This window comes from Phaenicophaeus curvirostris, chromosome 18 (genome assembly GCF_032191515.1).
Source record: "Phaenicophaeus curvirostris isolate KB17595 chromosome 18, BPBGC_Pcur_1.0, whole genome shotgun sequence".
Taxonomy (NCBI): domain Eukaryota; kingdom Metazoa; phylum Chordata; class Aves; order Cuculiformes; family Cuculidae; genus Phaenicophaeus; species Phaenicophaeus curvirostris.
Genome location: NC_091409.1, coordinates 847,422 through 868,281, shown reverse-complemented (window position 1 = coordinate 868,281; position 20,860 = coordinate 847,422). Strand labels below are relative to the sequence as shown.

General features: G+C 42.1%; 1 protein-coding gene across 6 annotated transcripts in view; it reads right to left on the bottom strand.

Annotated features, from left to right (window-relative positions):
* The window catches only part of STAU1 (staufen double-stranded RNA binding protein 1), a 30,259-nt gene extending 16,062 nt beyond the window's left edge, over window positions 1-14,197 (bottom strand). For 5 of the 6 annotated variants that reach the window (XM_069872022.1, XM_069872025.1, XM_069872024.1 and 2 more), the window contains exons 1-6: window positions 14,045-14,197; window positions 8,701-8,767; window positions 3,787-4,063; window positions 2,835-2,959; window positions 694-850; window positions 450-588 (exon numbers count right to left, since the gene is read on the bottom strand). In XM_069872022.1, the coding sequence (XP_069728123.1) occupies window positions 450-588; window positions 694-850; window positions 2,835-2,959; window positions 3,787-3,979 (614 nt within the window). In that variant the 5' untranslated portion in view covers window positions 3,980-4,063; window positions 8,701-8,767; window positions 14,045-14,197. The remainder of the gene's footprint in view (window positions 1-449; window positions 589-693; window positions 851-2,834; window positions 2,960-3,786; window positions 4,064-8,700; window positions 8,768-14,044) is intronic. The other variant, XM_069872023.1, reaches the window with a different exon arrangement.
* Between the last annotated feature and the right edge of the window lie 6,663 nt (window positions 14,198-20,860).

Genomic DNA, 20,860 nt, shown 5'->3' with positions numbered 1-20,860 from the left:
TATGCTCATATAAAATTATTCAAACTGAAGCTTTAATTTAAATATAATTGCTTTAGAGAAAGCATCAAACTGTATTCTTCACTTTTTGTTTTACACAAGAAGGAAATGCAAGAAATATCTAGCTAACATTTAACTATTCATTTCATGAAGCTGGCTAGACCCAAGTGCTCTCAAAAACACTTCATCATTTGGTTCAGTTCCCTTTTTCCTCCACTTCCCCTCCCCCCAAAGAAAAAATAACCTTAAATAAGACAAAACACAGATATTAATGGTGTGTATTTATCAAGACTTTTGGCTTCATAAGCTGGCTATGTCTCAGGCTGAATATCTCTTTCAGGGACGTTGTATTTTTAGCCAGTTTTCAGAAGATAGCATCAAAGGACATGGATGATGAGAGCGGAAGTTCAAAGATATGAGATTGCAAACCCCAAAAATTAAACAACACATACCGTGGAGGATAAGTACCACCTCTCATAGCATAGTTGTAAGTAGATCTCATCCCCGTATAGGGATCGATAGGTTTGTATATAGGTTTCTTTCCCAGCTTCATGCAAAGTGCATTTAGCTCCACTGTGGGGGTTACACTGTCTAAAAACAACAAAAGGAACACAAAGAGTTGCCCAACTGTCAGAAGGAACTGGAACTGAGTATTTTATTTGTTATTTTTTTAAATCAGTTTGCTGTGGGGTATACCTGGATTCTTGCCTTCGCTACGAGAGGGACGAGCTGTAGGCTTAGGGAATTTTGTCCCTTCCAAGGCTTTGGCAGCTGCCGCATGTTGCGCTTTTTTAATACTAGTTCCTTCAGCTTCCCAGTGCTGGTCCCCAAGAGTCAGCTGCACTGTAAACACCTCAAAAATAGAAAACATGAATTTTATTATGAGCAGTTTCAGAATTCACGTAATTTAGTAGACCCTCTGACACAAAACAGTAAGTCTTAGAGCGATGCAAAAGTTGAGACCATGATAATTAAAGCTTTCCTCAGCTACCACATCATCTCATTTTAAACACTTTGGGCATTGACAGCATTTCCCTGATTACTGAAATGAGGATACTTGTAGCTGGTAACTATCCTGCACACTGCATGAGATCACATAGACTATAAACAAAAGACAGCTGGTATCCAACATAGCTCTCAATAACCACCTTGAAATTCAGACTTTTTTATGCTACATAACTCAATTCTTGCTTTAATGCTGTGGGGTTTTTAGAATGCCATTTTTTAGTCGGTTGAAGAAAGATAAGTTCATGTTGTATCATAAAAGCTTCTACATGCCCACAGGTGAGCACAAGCCCATTTGATTAAAGAGCAAAGCTCTGTGGCACTTCATTTTTAAGCATATGTGATAAGGAAGGATATATATTGCCCTATTTTTTCGCAAATTAATCAAACAGCAAGCCAAGGTCTCCCTAGTAATTAAATGAAGTTTAATTTCAATCAGGATGAAAACACAAGTGAACAGATGCTCTGAAAGCTATTCCACTATTTTTGTAAGTGCAAACCTTGCCTCCCTTGCACATTGAAGCTGAAATTACATGTATTTTGGACCAAAGATTTTTCGCTCTTAACATTCTTCAGTTCCAAGGCAATTCCTCTAACATACAACAAACATGATTCCTGGAAACACTTTGAGGAGGTGATGTCAGATTAAATAGACACATCCCAGGCTGATTTTCCTTGTGTGCCTTGACCTCAGTTCTCCTACAACAGAGATCTTCAATGAGGATTAAAAGTTTAATAGTGCAGGGGGGTTGGAACTGGATGATCTTTAAGGTCCCTTCTGACCAAAACCATTATATGATTCTATGATAATGCTAGAATTCCCTTCTTTGGTGTTCTCTGAACTAACAAAACTGCTCGTATTCCTGAAAAGCAGGACACCGAAGGAATTGTCTGTTACTGAGGTTCTGACACGCTGTAAAAGATACGCCATGCTATGGGATGCACACCATGTGCTGGTCTGCCCTAGGCATTCCTATACTCCCACTGTGAAGAACTAAAGACTGTTTTGCTGAAGGAACTGCTCCAGAACAGATAATGTTCAGTGCTGTTCAATCATGCTGTACTTCAGGCACTGAAGAACACAAACCAAGATCCTCGTTTTCCACATACTGGCCAATTAGGATAGAAAAGTTCATTTTATTTACAACTAAAACAGAGCAACAGCAAAGCAACATCCAGTTATGATGTGCAAAAGTGAGAACAATTCTAAGTAATAAAACTTATTCTGGGCATATGAACAAATACAGATTTGTACATCACCAACCACAGAGACAGAAAAGCACTACAACTCCTTATGTAGATCGTCATAATCTTCTTACAACTCATGGGATAATTTGGACTAAGAAACTATTTTCATCTTTTAAATTTGGTGGGATTAACCTCAAAATATTAAAACACACCACAGGAAGAACACAGAAAAATTGCAGAATGTGCAAGATATAGAAGAAAAGCTTAACGTGCTACTAGGATGTGACTGTAGAAAGATCATCCGTATTTAACAAAATTTTTTAGCAAAGACTGCAAGGTATAAACCTAGCTTGATTAAATGAAAGTCAAAGCCAAGCAACTCATAACAGAGCTAAGACAAATAACTCTTCAAAAAAGCTACATAGTTTTGTGGAACAGGGAAGTTCAACCTTTACATACTTCAGAAAATCAATTCCATCACACATAACAGCTGCGCACTGCCCTACCATTGGTACTTTGGTCAGCTTCATGCTCCTCTCTATTATTCTGCATTATCTTGCACCGAAAGCAGATGCTCTGTCTTTCCACTTAAGAAATGAAGGAAGCATGAACAGCGGCAGTAAGAAACATATATGAATATTTACCTTAGAATGAGCTGGACCTTGCTCACTCAGAAGCTTATACTCAGGCTGAATCTTGTTGAAACGGGCTAACTCATTCACAAGACACATAGGGGTTTTCTCTTTGGGGTTTGCCATGTTTGAAGGAGCTGAAAGATTGCATTAAACCAGATAATTGAACAGGTAGCTATGAGCTCTACTACAATCTCTAATTTAAAAAAAAAATAAAAAATAATCATCCCATTGGCTTAGCATTTGGCTGTCTGCAACAAAACACTTCTCAGAAAAGATTTCCCAGAACAGACAGCTCTGCTCATTAGCCAAACTGACAAGAACCTCCTGAACTTTGGGACTTCCAAGCACTGCACATGCCTAAAGGAAATTCATCAAATTTAATTTTTTAATGTAAGCCAGAAGTATGAAGTTAGGAGACTCCTGCATTTGGCTTGCATCTTATGTACAATGTTTCAAGGAGCAAATCTTCTGAGTATTCATCATTGATTTGAATGATTTCAAAAGTCAGTTACACTTTGTTTTTTCTTCTCCCATTTTCCCCAATTATCTATTTTTTATTACTTACCTTTCATTTGCTCTATTATGTTTTATTAGCACAATATATTTATCATTGAACTGGTCATAAAAGAAGATAATAGAACTAAAACTATTTCAAACATTTTTTATATTTAAAACAAGCTGCTTGCAGCAAAGATGAACAGCAATGTTTTAATAATTCAATGCTGTACACTTTTAAATATTCTCTGCTATTACAAACATTTTAATTATTTATCAGAACTTCGTGGAAAAGTATGCTTCTATCTGCCTCAAATAGATTTTGTTCAATAGAGAGAAAGCGGTACTACAGCAGTAGTTTGATAAATACTACTTTTAAAGTATTTATAGGGGCAAGACATCATGAATGTATCATGCCAAACTGCGACCACTAAGAATGTGTACATTTATTGATACTCAACCGTACCTGCAGCTGCATTGGTGGATGTAACTGATGCAGAGGGTAAAGCAGAGTTTTGGATAGGTCTACCTGCATTTTCAGAGGGCAAAGAACTGGTAGTAGAAGGAATACTCAAAGGCTGTGACAGAGATGGGTTTTTATTCAGTATTTGGCTCCCTGCAAGGGCAGCAGAAGGATTCTGAATCTGAACTTGAGACATATTCACTTCCAACCAGAGCAAGTTACTGTAGGTAAACAGCTTTGAATGCAGGCAAACTCAGTGCGATGAAGCCAAACTGTTGACCTAAAATGTAAAGATGAAAAAAAAATTATACCAAATATTCAGCATATTTTAACCAACAGTCTATTGCAATTATTTCTCCATTAGCAAAAAGGGGAAAAAGTGTTAAATCAAGAATCCACTGTTTCCATTTTGTATGCAACAAGTCACCTACATATCCAGTTTTAACAGTACATTTCAATGTTTACGCCCTATCATTTAAGTTTCCCATTTCTGTCATTTATAAAAGAGAAGTAGCATAGCAGCTTTATTTATGCTTGCTCATTTAAGATCAACTACCCATCTGTTTTCCCCATCACTGAACCCACTTTACAAAGCAAATCCAGTTACTTGAACTGACAGCCACTGCTTACACGCTGCACAAAGAGCAGCTTTCATGAACAGATTACATTTCGTGCATTCTACCATCTGACGTTAACATCATAACGTGGAAGGGCAAGCAATAAATGCAGCCTTCACAAAACAACTATTTAGAGCATGCACCCTTTATTACAACCACATACTTTCCCCCCCAGGATCACCCAGAAGAACGCCTTGCCATTTGTGAGGGGAACACAACGGGTGTCCAGCAGAAGGAGCCATGGCTGGGAAAAAGGAGGGCCTAAGAGTTCATAAAGTTTATGAGCCACATGCGCTTTGAAGGCTACTTTTAATTAGGTCAGAAGGTGTCCCAGCCAAAGTTCAAGCACCAACTTTGACTTATTTGGCCTGTAAACAAGTGTTGGAAATGCTCGTGGGCATCCACGTTCATTTCGGAACAAATACCTCCAAGTGATGAACTTGCACCAGCCAATGCGGAGTGCTGGGACAGATCTACCCTCCACCCACAAATTAGTATTACAGCTCTCTTACACATGGATGCAACACTATCTTCCTGCTCAGGCAGTCAAACCTAAATATACACTAACAGGTTGCTGGTTCGAAGGCTATCACTGCTGCCAGAGCTCAGCTGCCCATATCCACTTACGACCCACAGACCAATTTATTCATTAAAAACGAATTTTAGAGCCAAATTAATACATTTTACACACAAAGGCATATACGCATAAATTGGTTACCTACAGATCTGATCAGGACAGCAAAAGGTTTACTCTTTCATAATTCATATATAAAGGGGAGAAGAGAAATCCCAGCTTCAGATACCAGCAGGGAGCTATTAGTAGCAACACAACTCCAGTAGCGTTCTGTAAGCTTGAAATTCTGAACCTGTGAATGGACTTCCAAATGCAAGAGCAGCAGCACTGAGTCAGAGTGAAGTTTTTAGGTACTTACTGACAAAACAAACTTAAGAGAAGAATCTCCGTATACAAACTCATGGATACAAAAAGCTTTATTTATTAATTAAATAAGAGGAGAGAAAAGAAGCTACTGGGACACAACAGATACACCAACTAATCTATCATCTAGAATATTTCACTTTGAAAAAAAATCATAAATATTTATTCTTTTTTTTTTTACTAGAGAGCAAAATTAGTTCAGAAGACCTGCATGTAGATTATACTCAAAACATACCCTATGTTTGACTACTAAATTTGCAAAAGTTACACACTGGGGGCATTCTAACTGTGCAAAGGGTATGAAGGCATTTAGCTAAAGGAGCTCCGTGAAGTTCTAAGACAAAGATGAAAAGTATGTAGAATAAGACTCCAGGGTAATAACTTTATAATCACTGAGTATCATTCCCAGGAGCATCTCTAGAAACAGTGGAAATGTTCAAACATAATACAACAATAATAATTGCCTGAAAAAGACTATAAAGTCTTGCAGTGCAATAAAAAAAGGTTAATTCACCTTTCCTGCTGAAGTACAATGCCCTTCAATGTAACTGAAGACAGTTTTTCTAATCCACATGTTTTGAGCAGATGACATCAGAATTTTACACTTTGATGGCAACAGCATCAGGATCTGTCAGACCACGCTGGAAAGGAAGTCTCAAGTTCTTCTCAGAAAACTCTGCCTACAAGCACTTTGCTTTCAGACCAAGGCACCATCCTTCATCTATTTGCCATCACCTGGTTTTAGGGAACATGGAATTTTGGCTCCAAAATACATATTTTTAATTGGTTTTCTAGACATACAATGCAGCGAACACTATACTGATCCCTAGTATTTCTTTTTCCCAAGAAGGGAAGTCCCTGACATGGATATTATTAGTTCACTTTCTATATTTACTGCAGAGTCCTAGAGAACCTCACACTGGTACAGCTCAGACTGCTCTCTACCTCGCAGTCTCTCCAGCAGGAGTTACAGCCATCAGCGTTCAGTTCAAAAAAGCTTTTCTTCAAACACCTCTGCTTGGAATAATATTCAGGACATGTGAAGACTTGAGGTCACATCTTAGTGCTTGAAACAAGAAGGTTTTGGAAACCGATCCAATTCCAAATAGACTTCAGCTGTTCACATTCCACAACCATACCAAAAAAAAAAAAAAAAAAAAAGCTGCAGACACTCCCAGCACCCCCCGGCCCATAACCTGCTTATTCTCAGCACAGACCCACTGCCCAACTTCTTCAGCAGCCCGGCTGCTCTGTCACATCCAAACAGACTAAGCAAGGACCTCAGAAGGCATTTGAAGCACACCTCGCTGGAATTCAACACGTGCCCTTCCCCTAGTCTTTCCCCAAACTGGAAGAGCTTTTATGTACCTTCTGGGGATCTGCAAGACTTCACACCTCACAAGAAACCAAGTATTGAGAGTTTAAGCAGAGCTCACTCTAGGAGTCTGTAAGATAGTAACAATCCCACCCATTTTTATCTGCAAAATGCTTTGCATTGGTAAGTGTAGCCATGATTTGATGATGAAAATTACCATATAAATACCCTGGCCTCTGGAGCCATCCATTTAGCAAGAAAGAAAAGATGTACTCAACAGGATTGTGCAGAGTTCCTTTCCACAACTGTTTCTAAAGGCAGAGGAAAGAACAGCTACAATGCCACAATGCCATGCCGACCCAAAAAGGAATTGTAAGGAATCAATAAGCTATATCTGTACTTGAAACAGAAATCTGAACCCTGTAGAACCCTGTGTTCAAGGTTTATCCCCAAGCATTCAAGGAGCTGTGTACCCAAGCAAGCCAGTCCTTCACCACGGCTGAGCTGAAATTTATTATCAGGGAGGGAACTGAATTGCAATGACAATAAAACTTCTCCCATGAACGTATCATTTTTAACCTAAGTGACTATAAAACGCTTGTTTCTACACAAACTGCTACATCATTTCTACATAATTCACTACATCATGATGTTGCTCTCTGCTTCACCAAGACACCAATTTCACATGTTTTTACACTCACATCAAAACTTAGAGGGTGTAGATTCAGGGTATCACCAATTCAGAACTATTTCAGAGCTCATTAGATTGAATTCAGGCAGAACCAAAGCAAAGCAGGCATTAAAAACATCTCGTGAATTGCTGAGAATCCCACTTTACCAATTTCTGACTATTTTAAACACTAGGTAGTAACTTACGAGATTATACCTTATAGGTTTATCTATACAAATACACATTTCCTTTGTAAAACCATTTAGCTCAGGCTTTGACAAGCAACTGGAAAGAACGGTCTGACAAAACAAACTGGAATGTTGTTTGTAGGTATTCAGCTGCCTGTGAAGTTTACAATACTGCAGTTGATTTGTGTGAAGTGTTTCACTAGGGTGTAAGAACTCACTGTTCACCACTGCACATTTAATTACAGGTTATTTGGAGATTATAAAAGCGTTGACGGTGCTTTTACAAAGTAATATGTCCTCTACACTATAACAAGCTTACAAAATCTTAACTATCCAAGAAAAAGGACCATAATCTAGAAAGTTGAGACTAACAGCTTACAAAAGCCGTTTCAGTGGAGAGAGAAACAGAGATGCCAATATTTAAGTGCTTTTACCACGTAACCAGGGGCTACCTACTTCAAACCTTTCAAGGCCAATGCTCACACAAATAAGTGACCTGTATACAATAGTCGAGGCATTGCTAGGTCCTGCAGTCACTTACAATCATCAAAATTCAGGCAAAAGTACAAGTGCTTTGCCCAGACCACCTTAACCAGCAGCTAATCACATCTTGCTCCTTTCCCACTCTACTGCACTTACTTCTTGCTAGCTCAGACACTAACATTTTAAATATTATTGAGACAGTGTTGTGCTAGAATATCGTCCTTGTGATGGTAACAGCTGCCATCAAACAATTCAGTGATCTACAGACAGTAACAAGCTTAGAGATATGGATTTTCAGATGTCAGAGCACTGTTCCCTACTCCAGTTTCTAGATTTGTTTTCTTTTTGCGTGTCAATGCCTGGAATAATCCCAGAAATTTTGAATACATTAAAGTGCAAACTCTAGAAATCACTAAGGAACCAAAAAGCAGGCAAAGAAATGCACAAAGATGTGAATGTGGTCTCAGTCCCCTCAGCCAAAAATAAATCAAAATCTTCCTATAAAAAGAAAGAATGTAGTATTTTCAGATAAAAGTTCTCTTGAGGCTTTTTTATGTTGTAATTCTCAGAAGCATTGCAGATACAAGCCAGAGGATCAAACAAACAACAGACTCTTCCTGTGGATAACCATGTTTTACCACAACTTGTGGTTTCTTTAATACGAGGCAAATAAAAGGTAAGAAATGTTTTAAGTAAGTTTCCTGTACCTTTAGGAGATCCAGAGAGTGAAGATTTGGATTTAGTTCTGAATAGGATATTTATGATGGAGGATGCCTAAAAGGAAAAACAGAGAGTTAGCGTTTTGCTTCCTAAAGCTACAGACAGATCTTCTGCAGCAAACATCTCACCACTGTATTGAGTTTGCCTCACCCATGTGGATGGCAAGAATTTCCACGGCCATTAAATATCCCTGATAGACTGCTTGAGGGAGCAATATTTTTCCAAGCAGAAATTCCAACCTGCCCCAAGAATCTTCTTTTCCTTGCCCTTTCCCCAAACCCAAGTGATGTTTCTTACATAAACAGTGCAATCTCACGATAAAGCTCTTTACAGGACTGTAAGGCACTTGCAAATTTTCCTTCCCAGTAAGGCTTCCAGCTCCGCAGAAGTTCACCTTCATCTTAACAGCCCTAGCAATCAGCTACTGAAATTAGACCCAGACTTTATTTCACAAAGCCAAACCAAACGCAAGCCACTAACCTGAGAAACTCTGGCAGCCAGAAATTGCAAAAATCTGATATAAATTTTACCTTTTGGCTACGTTTCCAGTCTGATGACTTCACTCACAAATAAGTACATAACCAAATCAACCTAACTATAGCTATTTTAGAATAAAACCATTTCAGTACCGAATATGAAACCCCTCACTGCATGGACTGCTCAATGGAAATCAAAATGTATTTTCTTCTGCTTACAAATATAGCACAAAGTGTTTAATCCTTCTTTTCCATGACTAAAGCCAACTGCGCACGGATGCTAGCGACACTACTACCAGCAACAAAATGGGTGAGATCTCGATCCTGATTAAGATTAGAAGGGGACAGAGATAAACAACCTCTTGAATTTACTTCATACATTTCAAAGTCCTACAACGAACCTCAAAGCTAGAACCAGTTATGTTAGAGGAGTCCTGCAGAACAGATGAGGACACAGCCTGAAATAGGCATACCATGCTTGTTTTTTTAACCAGAGAGTACAGAAGGGAGACAAGAGGATTACAGGCCTATCCCTTCAACTTTTCTTCAGGAAGTTTTTCTGGAGGCTTAATTAAGCACAAGGCAAACAAGGAAATGGATTATACTCCCAGGTTTGACCAAAACCTAGCTGTATAAAGATAACTGAATGGTCTCCAGCCATCTCTGGTGGTCTGACCAGACTCCAAAAGCCATCACTTGAGCTCTGCAGGTGCGAGGTGCTGAGCAGGCACCATCTGTGGATCAAACACACGGCAGAAAACCCACCAAATGGCACCAGGAGAGCGGGAGAAGAGTTACAACCAACAGAACATCACTACAGAACAGAAGGCAACGCTGACAGGCTCTTTTAGAAAAAGCCATCATCATACAGACACGTAGAAATCAGAAAACAGACGGAGAGGAACCTGTAGTAGTCCTCTACTCTGCACTCTGTCACCAAGCCCTCAGCCGGTGCATCACACCCACAGAGGGACACCAGGCTTCAAGGCAGATCTGGACCCAGTTTGCAAAACCAAAGTTTGAAAAGCACAAAACACTCAGCTTGAGAAAAATACAACTTGTAAGAAAAACACTAAAGGATTTGAGCTTGTATATGCTGGAAAAGAGAGGGCTGGCTGAAGCCTGACAACCAGGAGTCTGCAAATACATAAAAGGTTTTGGGAGTGGAAAAAGAATAATCTGTTCTTCATGCTTAAAGTGACAGAACCAGAGGCAAGAGGCTTAAAAGTGCATCAAGAAAACACTTTCACAGTAATGGTGGCAATGAACTATACTGCTGTGGGTGACAGAGGCAACTTCAGCATTGGCAAACTTTCAGTAATTGATAAACACCCTCTCAAACTGAGGCAGGGATACCCGACACCACAGAGGGATGGACTTCTCCACTCCCTCGAGTCCTTCCAGCCGGATCCCCATGACTGGGAACATACTTTTGTGTGCTTGACTGTAAAGGCACGTTTCCATCTCTTATCAGAGGCAGACAACAGCTTTGTTGTTAAACAACAGGTTAGGCAAAATGGGGGATCCCACGGGTCCTGGTGCAGACTCACTCTGAACTCTGCTAAACCACTTGGAATATGAGAGAGACTAAATCCTCAATGAAATACGTTTTATTCATTGTCAGGATCAGAAGATGGAAAGGTGCCCTGTTCCTTAGGATGCACACATTCAGAGGGCCAGACGTTACAAACTTGCATGTGCGTGCCACTAAAACGTCCTCTGCGTTCATTCATGACCCCCCAGCACCAGGCAGGGAGCGCTTTGTATGGAACAAGAAGAGATGAAAATGAGAAACTAAACAGATAGCAGACAAAAAAAATCAAGATTCAAATCACAAGGACTTCTTGACGTACCTACTAAAAATAATGTCATACACAATATCCAAGAAAAAGTTTTCATTACAGGAAACTAGGCTTTAAAGTAAGCATTAATTATGAAAAGCGGATGCTTCATAACTCAGTGCATCTGCGCAGTTACTGACCCTTCTGCCAAAGAGCAAGGAAGATTAGTTACTCCTTATCAACACTAACTCTGTTTTCAAAGCAGGCAAGTTCATTTACCCTACTTCACCCCATCCCTCCAAAAGGATGTAGGCAAGGTGCAGGCAAGGCAGAACTGAATCACCTTAGCAAGCTATGGAATACATATTTACTCACTAATCCCTCCATCACCTGAGTTTTTACACACCCGTAGCTCCATTGCCACTCAACGCCAACCAGCCCTCCTCCATCTCGAAGTGCAGCGTGGCAGTAACGCGGCTCTGTCACGCAGGACAATGTGCTGGGCTGTCCAACAGGGGAGGCCAAGGGCCCCCGACAGAGAATCATAGAACAGTTTGGGTTGGAAAGGACCTTAGAGATCATCCAGTTCCAACCCCCTGTCCCCCTGTTCAACAACAACATTCTCAGACTGGACAATATTACAGTGCAGTTACTACACAGACAAAATACAGGCTAGAAAGAGTCCCTCTCTCCTCCCTTTTTCTGAAGGGGTTTTACGTAACGCAGAGGCTGACTCCCTTTCGTCCCCCACTCCACCATTTTGGAGCGTGAAGAGAAGAACAAATTTCCACAAATCCTAGGAGGTTTGTGGGATGTGTCGCTTCCTGACGCACCTTTGAAAACCCCGCATCTGGGGTAGTTTTGTAACACACAGTATAACATTCGGAAGTGTGTGACTGCTACAAGAATGTTTAAGAACATCTGTCTATTTATAACCAGAAAGTCTAAATAAATATTCACTACCAATCCAGGTTTTAAAGAAGACTACACATTTTACAGACTTAAGGCTACTTATATGAAATGCAAACCCCTCACTGAACTATGATTTCTTCTTAGATAAACCTTTTTCTATCATACTTGGGCAAGACAAGGTACATCTCAAAGGCAACATTCACTGCAGAAAAAGGTGATGCTCTTTTTGAGTACTGGCGAGATGCATTTTCAAGGCTAGAAATGCTAATTAAGCAAATTAGTTCAGGAGCTAAGATTAATGAAGAGCAGGTGATGAAAAGCTAAAATTTGAAAGTGAAATCTGAAGGAAAAGATGGAACAGGCAGAGGTGCACCTCAACCAGTCAGTTGCAAATATAATGCAAAATAACAAACCAGAAAGTGACAAGTCAATCACAAATAAATGTTTAAACGTTTCCTTTTCGCTAATTAGTACCATGGCAAAATATTTAATGAATTTTTTTTCCTGCACTAGAACAGGTCAAAAAAGCTCACTGACAGGCACTGCAGTTAGCGTGGTAATCAGGGCACAGATCTCTTCTATTGTTCCAACTGCACTTTCAATAACTCTACAAAAACAATCAGCTCCCTGGCACAGATCCGAGGCAAAGCAATTGAGAAAAAGTTTTTTGAAAGTTCATACATTTTCAGAATAAAGTTGCTGTTCTTCAGGAAGATCTGAAAGGCACAGGGCAGTTGTGACTTTGTACAGCTACAACACCCCTAATTTACTTCAACCTACTGCTACAGTAATTTTGCTGCAAAATACCTAATAGTGACTGGTATTGATAGGGAACAAATGAGTAATGATAACTGTTATGAAAAATTTCAAATAAAGACAGACTGATTCAAATAAAAATAAGAATATAAGTGCATCTTGCATACACCCTGTAAGGAGAGTTTTGAAATGAGATTCTAGTGCAACATCAGAAAACAGAAAATATAGTAAAAAAACTCAAGCCATTGGCTCTTCAAATTTTCATTGAGATGTGACAAACATCCAGTGAACCTCTCTGAACGTACAAGTTTGTTGCATATGAGATGATCGACAGACAAATCAGAGATCACTTTATTACATCATAGCTCTAGCTACATCATTAAAACTCAAGTTTGATATTCAATTTTAGTTTAAAAACATGTATTTCTGCCAGCTTGAGCAAGGGAACTACATAGCCCAGTTGCACGTTCCAGTTACAAGAAAGATTTTATAAATGTACTATTCCAAAAGCAGACAAAGAGCCTCATTCAGGCATTTTATTTCACTGCTATGTACACATCTAGGCCTCATTTACATTCCAAATGATTCTCCTCCCAGGTTTGCCTAAACCTACCAGGAAAGCAATGACAAAAACACCTAACAGATGATTAAATGAGAAAAAGGGGCTGTCAACATGATCAGCTACAGTATCACCTAGATGGGCAACCTAAACAATCAAACTCCGTGTAACCTCTAGAACAGAGGGAAGCAGAGCAAAGATTTAACTTGTTGCTGTTGCATCTCCTGAAAAAGCTACCGCGATGATCAAAACCAGCAAAAAGTGAGCCTGGTGCTGGGATGGCTGGAAATCAGTGAGCAATGAGGAGAACATGCGGTGATGCCCGCGTTTAGAAAGAAAACTAACGCTGCCCCTGCCAGCTGTCCGGGTGTTTGCACTGTAACCCGTACCAGAAGTTGAGGGGGGGATCTCCTGCTGCTGTCACTGTCTCCGCATCTTTTATCGGAACAGTCAGGCAAGCGGGGCTCAGTGCCGCCAGTTCTGCTGCCCCTCAGGCTCTGCAGAATCTTGTGACCGTTGTCACCCTCGACCTGGAGAAGCGGGATGGCCGCAGCCTCTTTCTCCAAGGGGCTGGGAGAGCCGACGCCAGCTGCGCTGCCACCAACCCTGTTCCCCAGGGGCTCGGGAGCCACCCCTGTCCCATTCCCAGCTGGAGCGGGGACAAGGCTGCCCCTCCTCCTCCTCCCCGCTCCGGGCGGCGGGGACCGGGCTGCCCCCCGCCACCCCCCCCGCACCCCGGGGGCTGGGAGGGGGGGGCGGAGCGTCGCGGGGGGGTGCGGGCCAGGCCGGCGCGGGGCCGCCCCCTCCCCACAGCCCCGGCAGGCCCCGCCGCCGCCGCCCCCCTCACCTGGGCTGCGGCTCCCGGGCCGGCGGGCGGTGCGGGCCAGCGGGCGGCTCAGTCCATGGGCCGGGGGCGCCGCGGCGGCGGAGGGAGGCGGCGGGCACAGGGCAAACACTAAAGAGAATGAGCGGGGCCAGCTCCGGCCGGGGAGGAAGTGACGTCACCGCGCCGCGAGGCGGGGCGGGCGCGCAGCCAATCGGCAGCGCCCGAGCCCCCGGCGGGCACCGCCCCCCCGCGCGCGCTCAGCCAACGGGAGCGCGGAGAGCGCGCCCCCTCCGATGACTACAACTCCCGGCGTGCCCTGCGGCAGCGCCGCGGCCGCCCCGCAGCGGGGGGACTACAGCTCCCGGCGTGCCCCGCGCGGCACTCGCCAAGATGGCGGCGTCGGCGTCGGCGGGGCGTCTCCCGGCTCAGCCTCCCCGCTCCGGGCTTCGCTTCTGTTAACATTTTCTTCTCCAGCACAGGCTGGAAAGCGGGCCTGAGAGAGCCTCGTGAGGTTCAGCTAGGCCCAGGGCCTAGGCCTGGGTCGGATCAATCCCCGATTTCAGTACGTGACAGAGGTGCTGTGACTGAGAGCTGCCCTGCGGGGAGGGGCTCGGTGCTGGTTGAGGAGAAGCTCGACACGAGCCGGCAACGCGCGCTCGCGGCCCAGAAACCAACCGTGTCCTGGGCTGCATCCAGAGCAGCGTGGCCGGCAGGGCGAGGGAGGGCGTTCTGCCCCCCTCTTGTGAGGCCTCGTCTGGAGTATTGTGTCCAGTTCTGGAATCCTCAACAAAGGAAGGAAATGGAACTGGTGGAACGGGTACAGAGGAGGCTACAAAGATGATCCGAGGGCTGGAGCACCTCCCCTACAAGGACAGGTAGAAAGAGTTGGGCTTGTTCATCCTGGAGAAGGCTCTGAAGAGATGTTATAGCAACCTTCCAGTGCCTGAAGGGGCTACAAGAAAACTGGGGAAGGTCTGTTCACAAAGGCTCGTAGTGATTGGACAAGGGGCAATGGCTGTAAACTGGAGAGGGGCGGATTTAGACTAGACATAAGGAAAAATTTCTTCACGATGAGGGTGGGGAGGCCTTGGCCCAGGTTGCTCAGGGGAGCTGTGGCTGCCCCATCCCTGGAGGGGCTCAAGGCCGGGCTGGATGGGCCTTGGAGCCCCTGATCCAGTGGGAGGTGTCCCTGCCCAGGGCAGGGGGGTTGGGACTGGATGATCCTTAACGTCCCTTCCAACCCAGACTATTCTATGATACTCCCAGTTGACGCTGTTTCACCCAGACGGGAACACCCAAATTCCATCTTCTGATCCATTCAGAGCGGAAGCATGTCTGTAAAAGGGACGCGAGCATCTGCTCGGTGCCTGCACGTGGCTTTCCTCAGCCCCCATACCCAAAGGTCCCCCAGGAATCGCTGCCCTCACCACCAGCTCCATGGTTTTGCTGGACTCTTGAAATTCACCTGGAGTGAATCCATGTGCATTATTGAAGTCTAAAACCAAGGTACGGGGGGATTTTGCATTGAGATGGAAAAATTTCAGCATGCCAGCATTATACTGGTCTACGATTCCTCATCATTTTAGATCTGTCGTACAAACTGAGCCTTTAAGCACTGTTACGCTGCTCCAGACACCGCAGCTCTTGAGAGAAGAGTGGGAACTACTTTAGCACAGTGTGCAGGGTCCACTTCACTCCTGAGCCAGGGCAAAGTTCCCTTCCTGGGTTGCTGTAGCCATCAAAACGCCCTATGAGATTTAAGTAAATGCCATCATTAATTTTTTTTAAGTATTTTAAAGAGAACATTTTTCCTAACCTGTTGATTTCTTAAAGCAATACGACTGCTTTTTATAACAAATCAACGCTAGCAAAACAACAGGATGATGTTAAACATTCCCCAGTCGGGCTAGAAGAGGTCAGTCCATTCTGTCAGAAAAAGATACTGCAAGAATCTTTTGTTTTAGAAATATTTTATCTTTCTTAATAGGAAAAAATACATTTTAAGTTACAAGGTGGCATTTAAACCCTATGGCATCAATAAATTGCAGGTCAGTAATTTCTGCCATTGTTCAGAGAAAACCATGGCACCCAGCCCACATTTACCAACCAAATACACGGCAACACAAAAGCCTCTGTACTTGGAGGGGAGAATCACAGCTACAACATCTCAGCAAAACCAAATTAGAAATAAAAAACAATATACCTGAAGCTCCATATCCATTTCTGTATTTAATACTGATATGGATTCTAAAGATACCATAAAGAAAATACATCATACACTTGAAACCAATTGACAATATAGCATTTTAAAGACATTCTCCAGTATATAAGTATATAGATATATATCCCATATCACATTTAAACACCTATTCATATGGTCTTGTGGTCTGTTGCATAATAATACGTGGTGTTAGATGCTTTAATTACTCCAAGCCAGCAATAACAGTTGTATTTCAGAAGGAAATGAAATTTCAACTGTTGTGTAATGGTTACTGCAAGGCTCAATGTTGTCTCTAACAGAAACAACATTCGTGCAGTTCTTTTGTAGAAAGTTAGGTGGAGACAGGGAATTGCAAAGCTATCTTTTTCTTTTCCCCAGACCGAGTTACATTAAAAACTCAGCTTTAAGTTCTCATTTTCTCAGGATACTGTGAACGTCTGGATAAGTGTTAAATCTGCACGATTGGGACAGAAAGTATCCGCAGTCAGATTATGAAGTTGAACATAATTTAAAGAAATACATATATAATTCAAAAGTCCAAGCAACACTTGGCACACCACCTCAAATATCCAACACAGTTGTCCTTTTATCCGAAGGATATTTACTCGTCTAGTATGTGTATAATGATTAAGTATTAAAAATGTTTAAAAAGACTTTCCACTCTTCTTTATGCAGCAGCTTAAACAAGGACAGAGACCTATTTCTAGCTAATAATTTGTACAGTATCTGAAGCTTTCATTTTGTTTTACAGAGGAAGCAGCACTGTAATTACCGTATTTTCAGATGTTCATGAAGAAATCTGATATTTGTTATTAATATACTTTCTTTGTTAAATATTTGCTTCAAAATACCCCTTATGTCAGGCACAAAAAGAGCGTGTGAATTTACCTTCACAGCTTTTGAATTTTTACTAGGAAGCTAAATATATGAACTAGCTGTGCTAAACCTCCTTTACTCTGCTTTTCTGACCTTACTCATTGGTAACAAAGTATCTTTTACTTTCTATTAAGAGCCATTACCTTAGTATTAAAGTATATTCTTCTATTCTCATCTTAAATACAATACAGTAAGTCCAGCGTAAACTTTGACTTCACGTGAATTAGATTATTTTGAGAGAGAATTTTTAAGCTTACAGTCTCATTGCTACTCATCGTCAACAGCAGTCACTGAGCTTTTCATGTACTGTTACCTACTGTTATAGCCCACGTGCCCTAGGAACACCTCAAATTTCCTCTGAATTGTATTAAAGGCAATAATGACTTCATTTAAATAAGTCAGGGTAGAAAGGCAAGGGAAAATAAAGCATTTTGCCTGCTTTCTCATAGCCACCTAGCTAGATTTAAATTTGCACAGAGAAGTCATGCCTGGAGCGAATCTTTATGTCAGTTAACATCCTCACAATTTTAAAAGCAAATGACAGAAATGGGAGAAAATGCCTTTGCAACACTTCTGCCAAGGGCTAAAAGAGTATGCGCAACACTTCCCGGCCTCGTTTTCTGTTGATGGAACGCACAGGTAATAAGTGTTAAGAAATATTTTTCTATGAAGGATTAAGCAGTTTTAAGACAAACCTCAAGGTTTGACATTGGCCAGCTCTGGACAAGGAAAGCACCAGCTGCTCTGGAGCACAGGGCTCGGCTGTACCGGGAGGTCTCCAGGACAGTCTGGCCGAGGCAGCCGCTTGTCACACGTGACAACTGACTCCGCCACATACAGCCGGACACCCACGTCTCCACACTCCTACAGTTGAGCTGGTTTTACCGTCCAAGCTCATGTGGGTGTACAGATGCTGCACTGCAAACTTCTCCAAAGTTTTTTTTAAGTTTTCCAAGGGATTCGCCAGCATTTTAGCAGCACTTTTGACAGACTGAAGCAGAGAGATTTGGGATTGGTAAAGGGAAGCTCACTGAGTGCTAAAGCTGTTCTGTACAAGCGTGAGTGAACTGCAGGGAAGGGTGAAGAACTGGAAACAAACAGATCACTGTGACCAGCTCCAAGCCACAGTCTCACAGGATGCATTATGGTTAACTTGTGCTGGTGAGTACAAAGACATGCTCTGGCAGCTTTCATCTGGCCAACCCCTTTCTTGACGATATTACAGCTCTCATGAAAGCTGTTCTCGTGGAAAAGTCACGGAATGAGTACAAAAGGACATGCAAGAATCGAAGACATGCAGCCTGACTGAAGGCACATTCAAACAAGCTACTGAGAGCCTAAAGAAAATCAAGTTTTCTGAAAGCCGAAGTCAGCTGCGAATACAAACAACCTCTGGCCTCATCAGAGAATTTTTACAGAAACATGTGGCTCACTGAGAAGATGACTCTTATCTTAGTTCTCTATTTCTTCCTTCAGAGACGTGCTGAAACTTTGCTATAGTATGTGCTGCCAACATTGTGAGGATGCTGGCAGTATCTGGCCCACTCACAACCCAAGAAAAGAAGAACATGTCCAGGTCTTGAGGGTGCAACTGTTTGGGGCATTTCTCCCCCCGCCCTTAAACCAACAATAACGTGTTCCTTCTGCTACAAAAGCCTCAGAATATTACTTAGAAGCTGACAACTACAAGTCAGTCAGTAGGCTCCAAAAAGAGCAGATCAGAGTTCTGTGGTGTCAAAAGATCCCAATACAGGAATCCCTTTACCCATTTCATACTAAAAATAGAGCAAACAATCTTTTTGCCCTGGAACATGAATACTCTCTTAACATTAACAGTCGCAAGGGAGAACCGGCTACTTATTTTCAGAAGTATTTCAGAAGAGAGTCTGAGGTGATGGGCAGGAGTTATTTGTCTAACATGGAATTAGGTGCCCTCAGAAGGTACCAGGTGTTTCCAGTTTCCTAAAGAAGCTGGTATTTGCCTAACTGTTAAAAAGAAAAGCTCCCAAGGGTGGTTGAGAGAAATTCAACTATCTTGCAAAAACTCTTAAGACGTTCCTTGCTTCAGTTGCTAAAATTAACAGATAAATAAAGTTGGACCATCATGTTGCCTCACGAGTTTTGAGAACAGGAGTGGTGATAAGACCTCCACCTAAATGAAGGTGAGGGCACTGCTTATAACTTTTGCCTGTGCTCTGGAGCAGAGATCTGTCTGCTTGCCTGCACTACACTTGAAAAGTTCATTTCCTTGAAAGGGTAAGGTCTGTATAGAAACGCTTGCATGCCTTATGAAATCTGCAGAATATATCAGGACTAAATAACACATCACATAACAGAGCCACAGCCGTGTCTACAAAGTCTAAGTTACTGAACTCAGAATGAACTAAAGGACAAGTATGCCGCTAATATTTGCTGAAGTCACTTAGGCACTTATTCACACGGAATGTCTGTCCAACAACAAGAAGTCATGCGTTGCAGGAAGTGCAAGACTGAATGTCAGGATTCACTGACAGTTTTTCCATTCAGAAAAGCCAGTTTTAATTTGGCTGCCTCTCAAAAAGGTTCTTGCTTGTTGCTCTAAATCCTGCCCATTTCTATCTGTGACTGGTACTGGTACAATAAGAAACATCTGTTCGCTTACATAGCTCGGCAACCTCTCCTTGAAAGAAATTTGCTTAGAACTGCAAAACTACGATGTTCTAATAGAAACCTCATATTTCAGCACGAGGTTATCTAGCATACATGCATAATAGGCTGTCTGCTTGAGAAAATGCAAAGGTAGCACATCAAATTACTGATACATGACCACCAGTACCAATTTAATTTTGGTTCTTTGAGGCTGACAGGAAAAAGACAAAACTGTAGAGCAGACAGAGTTTGGAGTATCCTTTTGCCTTGCAGGTTTTGAATGACCACAGCTCAATTAACAGTGACATTCGAGGTAGGCATTTTGTTCCTTGCAAATGTCACACATCTCCCATGGGGGTTTCAGCCTGTCTGCTGAAATTCATTCTGCAAGGTGCTTCAGCAAACTTGTAACACAATCACAGTCTCTCTCATGAGCATTAAGGCAGATGCTTTTCATCATCACCACTGTATTATTTCGCTCTTGAGAACTGCTTTTGCTTCATATCCAAGAACAAAGAGGGTTTAACGCTGCATTAAAGACCAGATTCAAGAAAATCTGTTGATGCTGACTGACTTATTACATTTTTAGGCACTTAGTAGTTTAAATCTGTTGTCTAACAAGCAACTAATTTCTTTATATATTAAGAGATATGGCCAGCATGCACTCTCACAGATACTAAGGAAGAACTGAAACTCAGTTGATTCTGTCCACCCTCAGTAAATCCAGTAACTTTCTTGATACAAGGCCCAGCTTCAACAGGCATCATAGCTACAAAAATCCAGTCCTGATTCAAGTCACCTGCAGAATTTCTGTGGGCAACTAAAAAAAAAATAAAATCTTTTACATATGACATTACTGAATACTACAGAAGTCTGAAACCTCACTCTTACTCCAGAGTTTTTCAGCTTCTGTAATTAGATTTATTTATATTCCTGCAGCAGCAGTGCTCTAAAAATCTATGGTCTGGTAGTCTGGTGCCCAGGCCATCTGAGAACACAGTACGGCTGAGACATTTCACCTAAACAGCCAGAACTATAAGGTAAACTGACGCACTTAGAATTCAAGGCTACCAAACCTAATCGGTATGTTTATGAGGAGACAGGGAGAACAT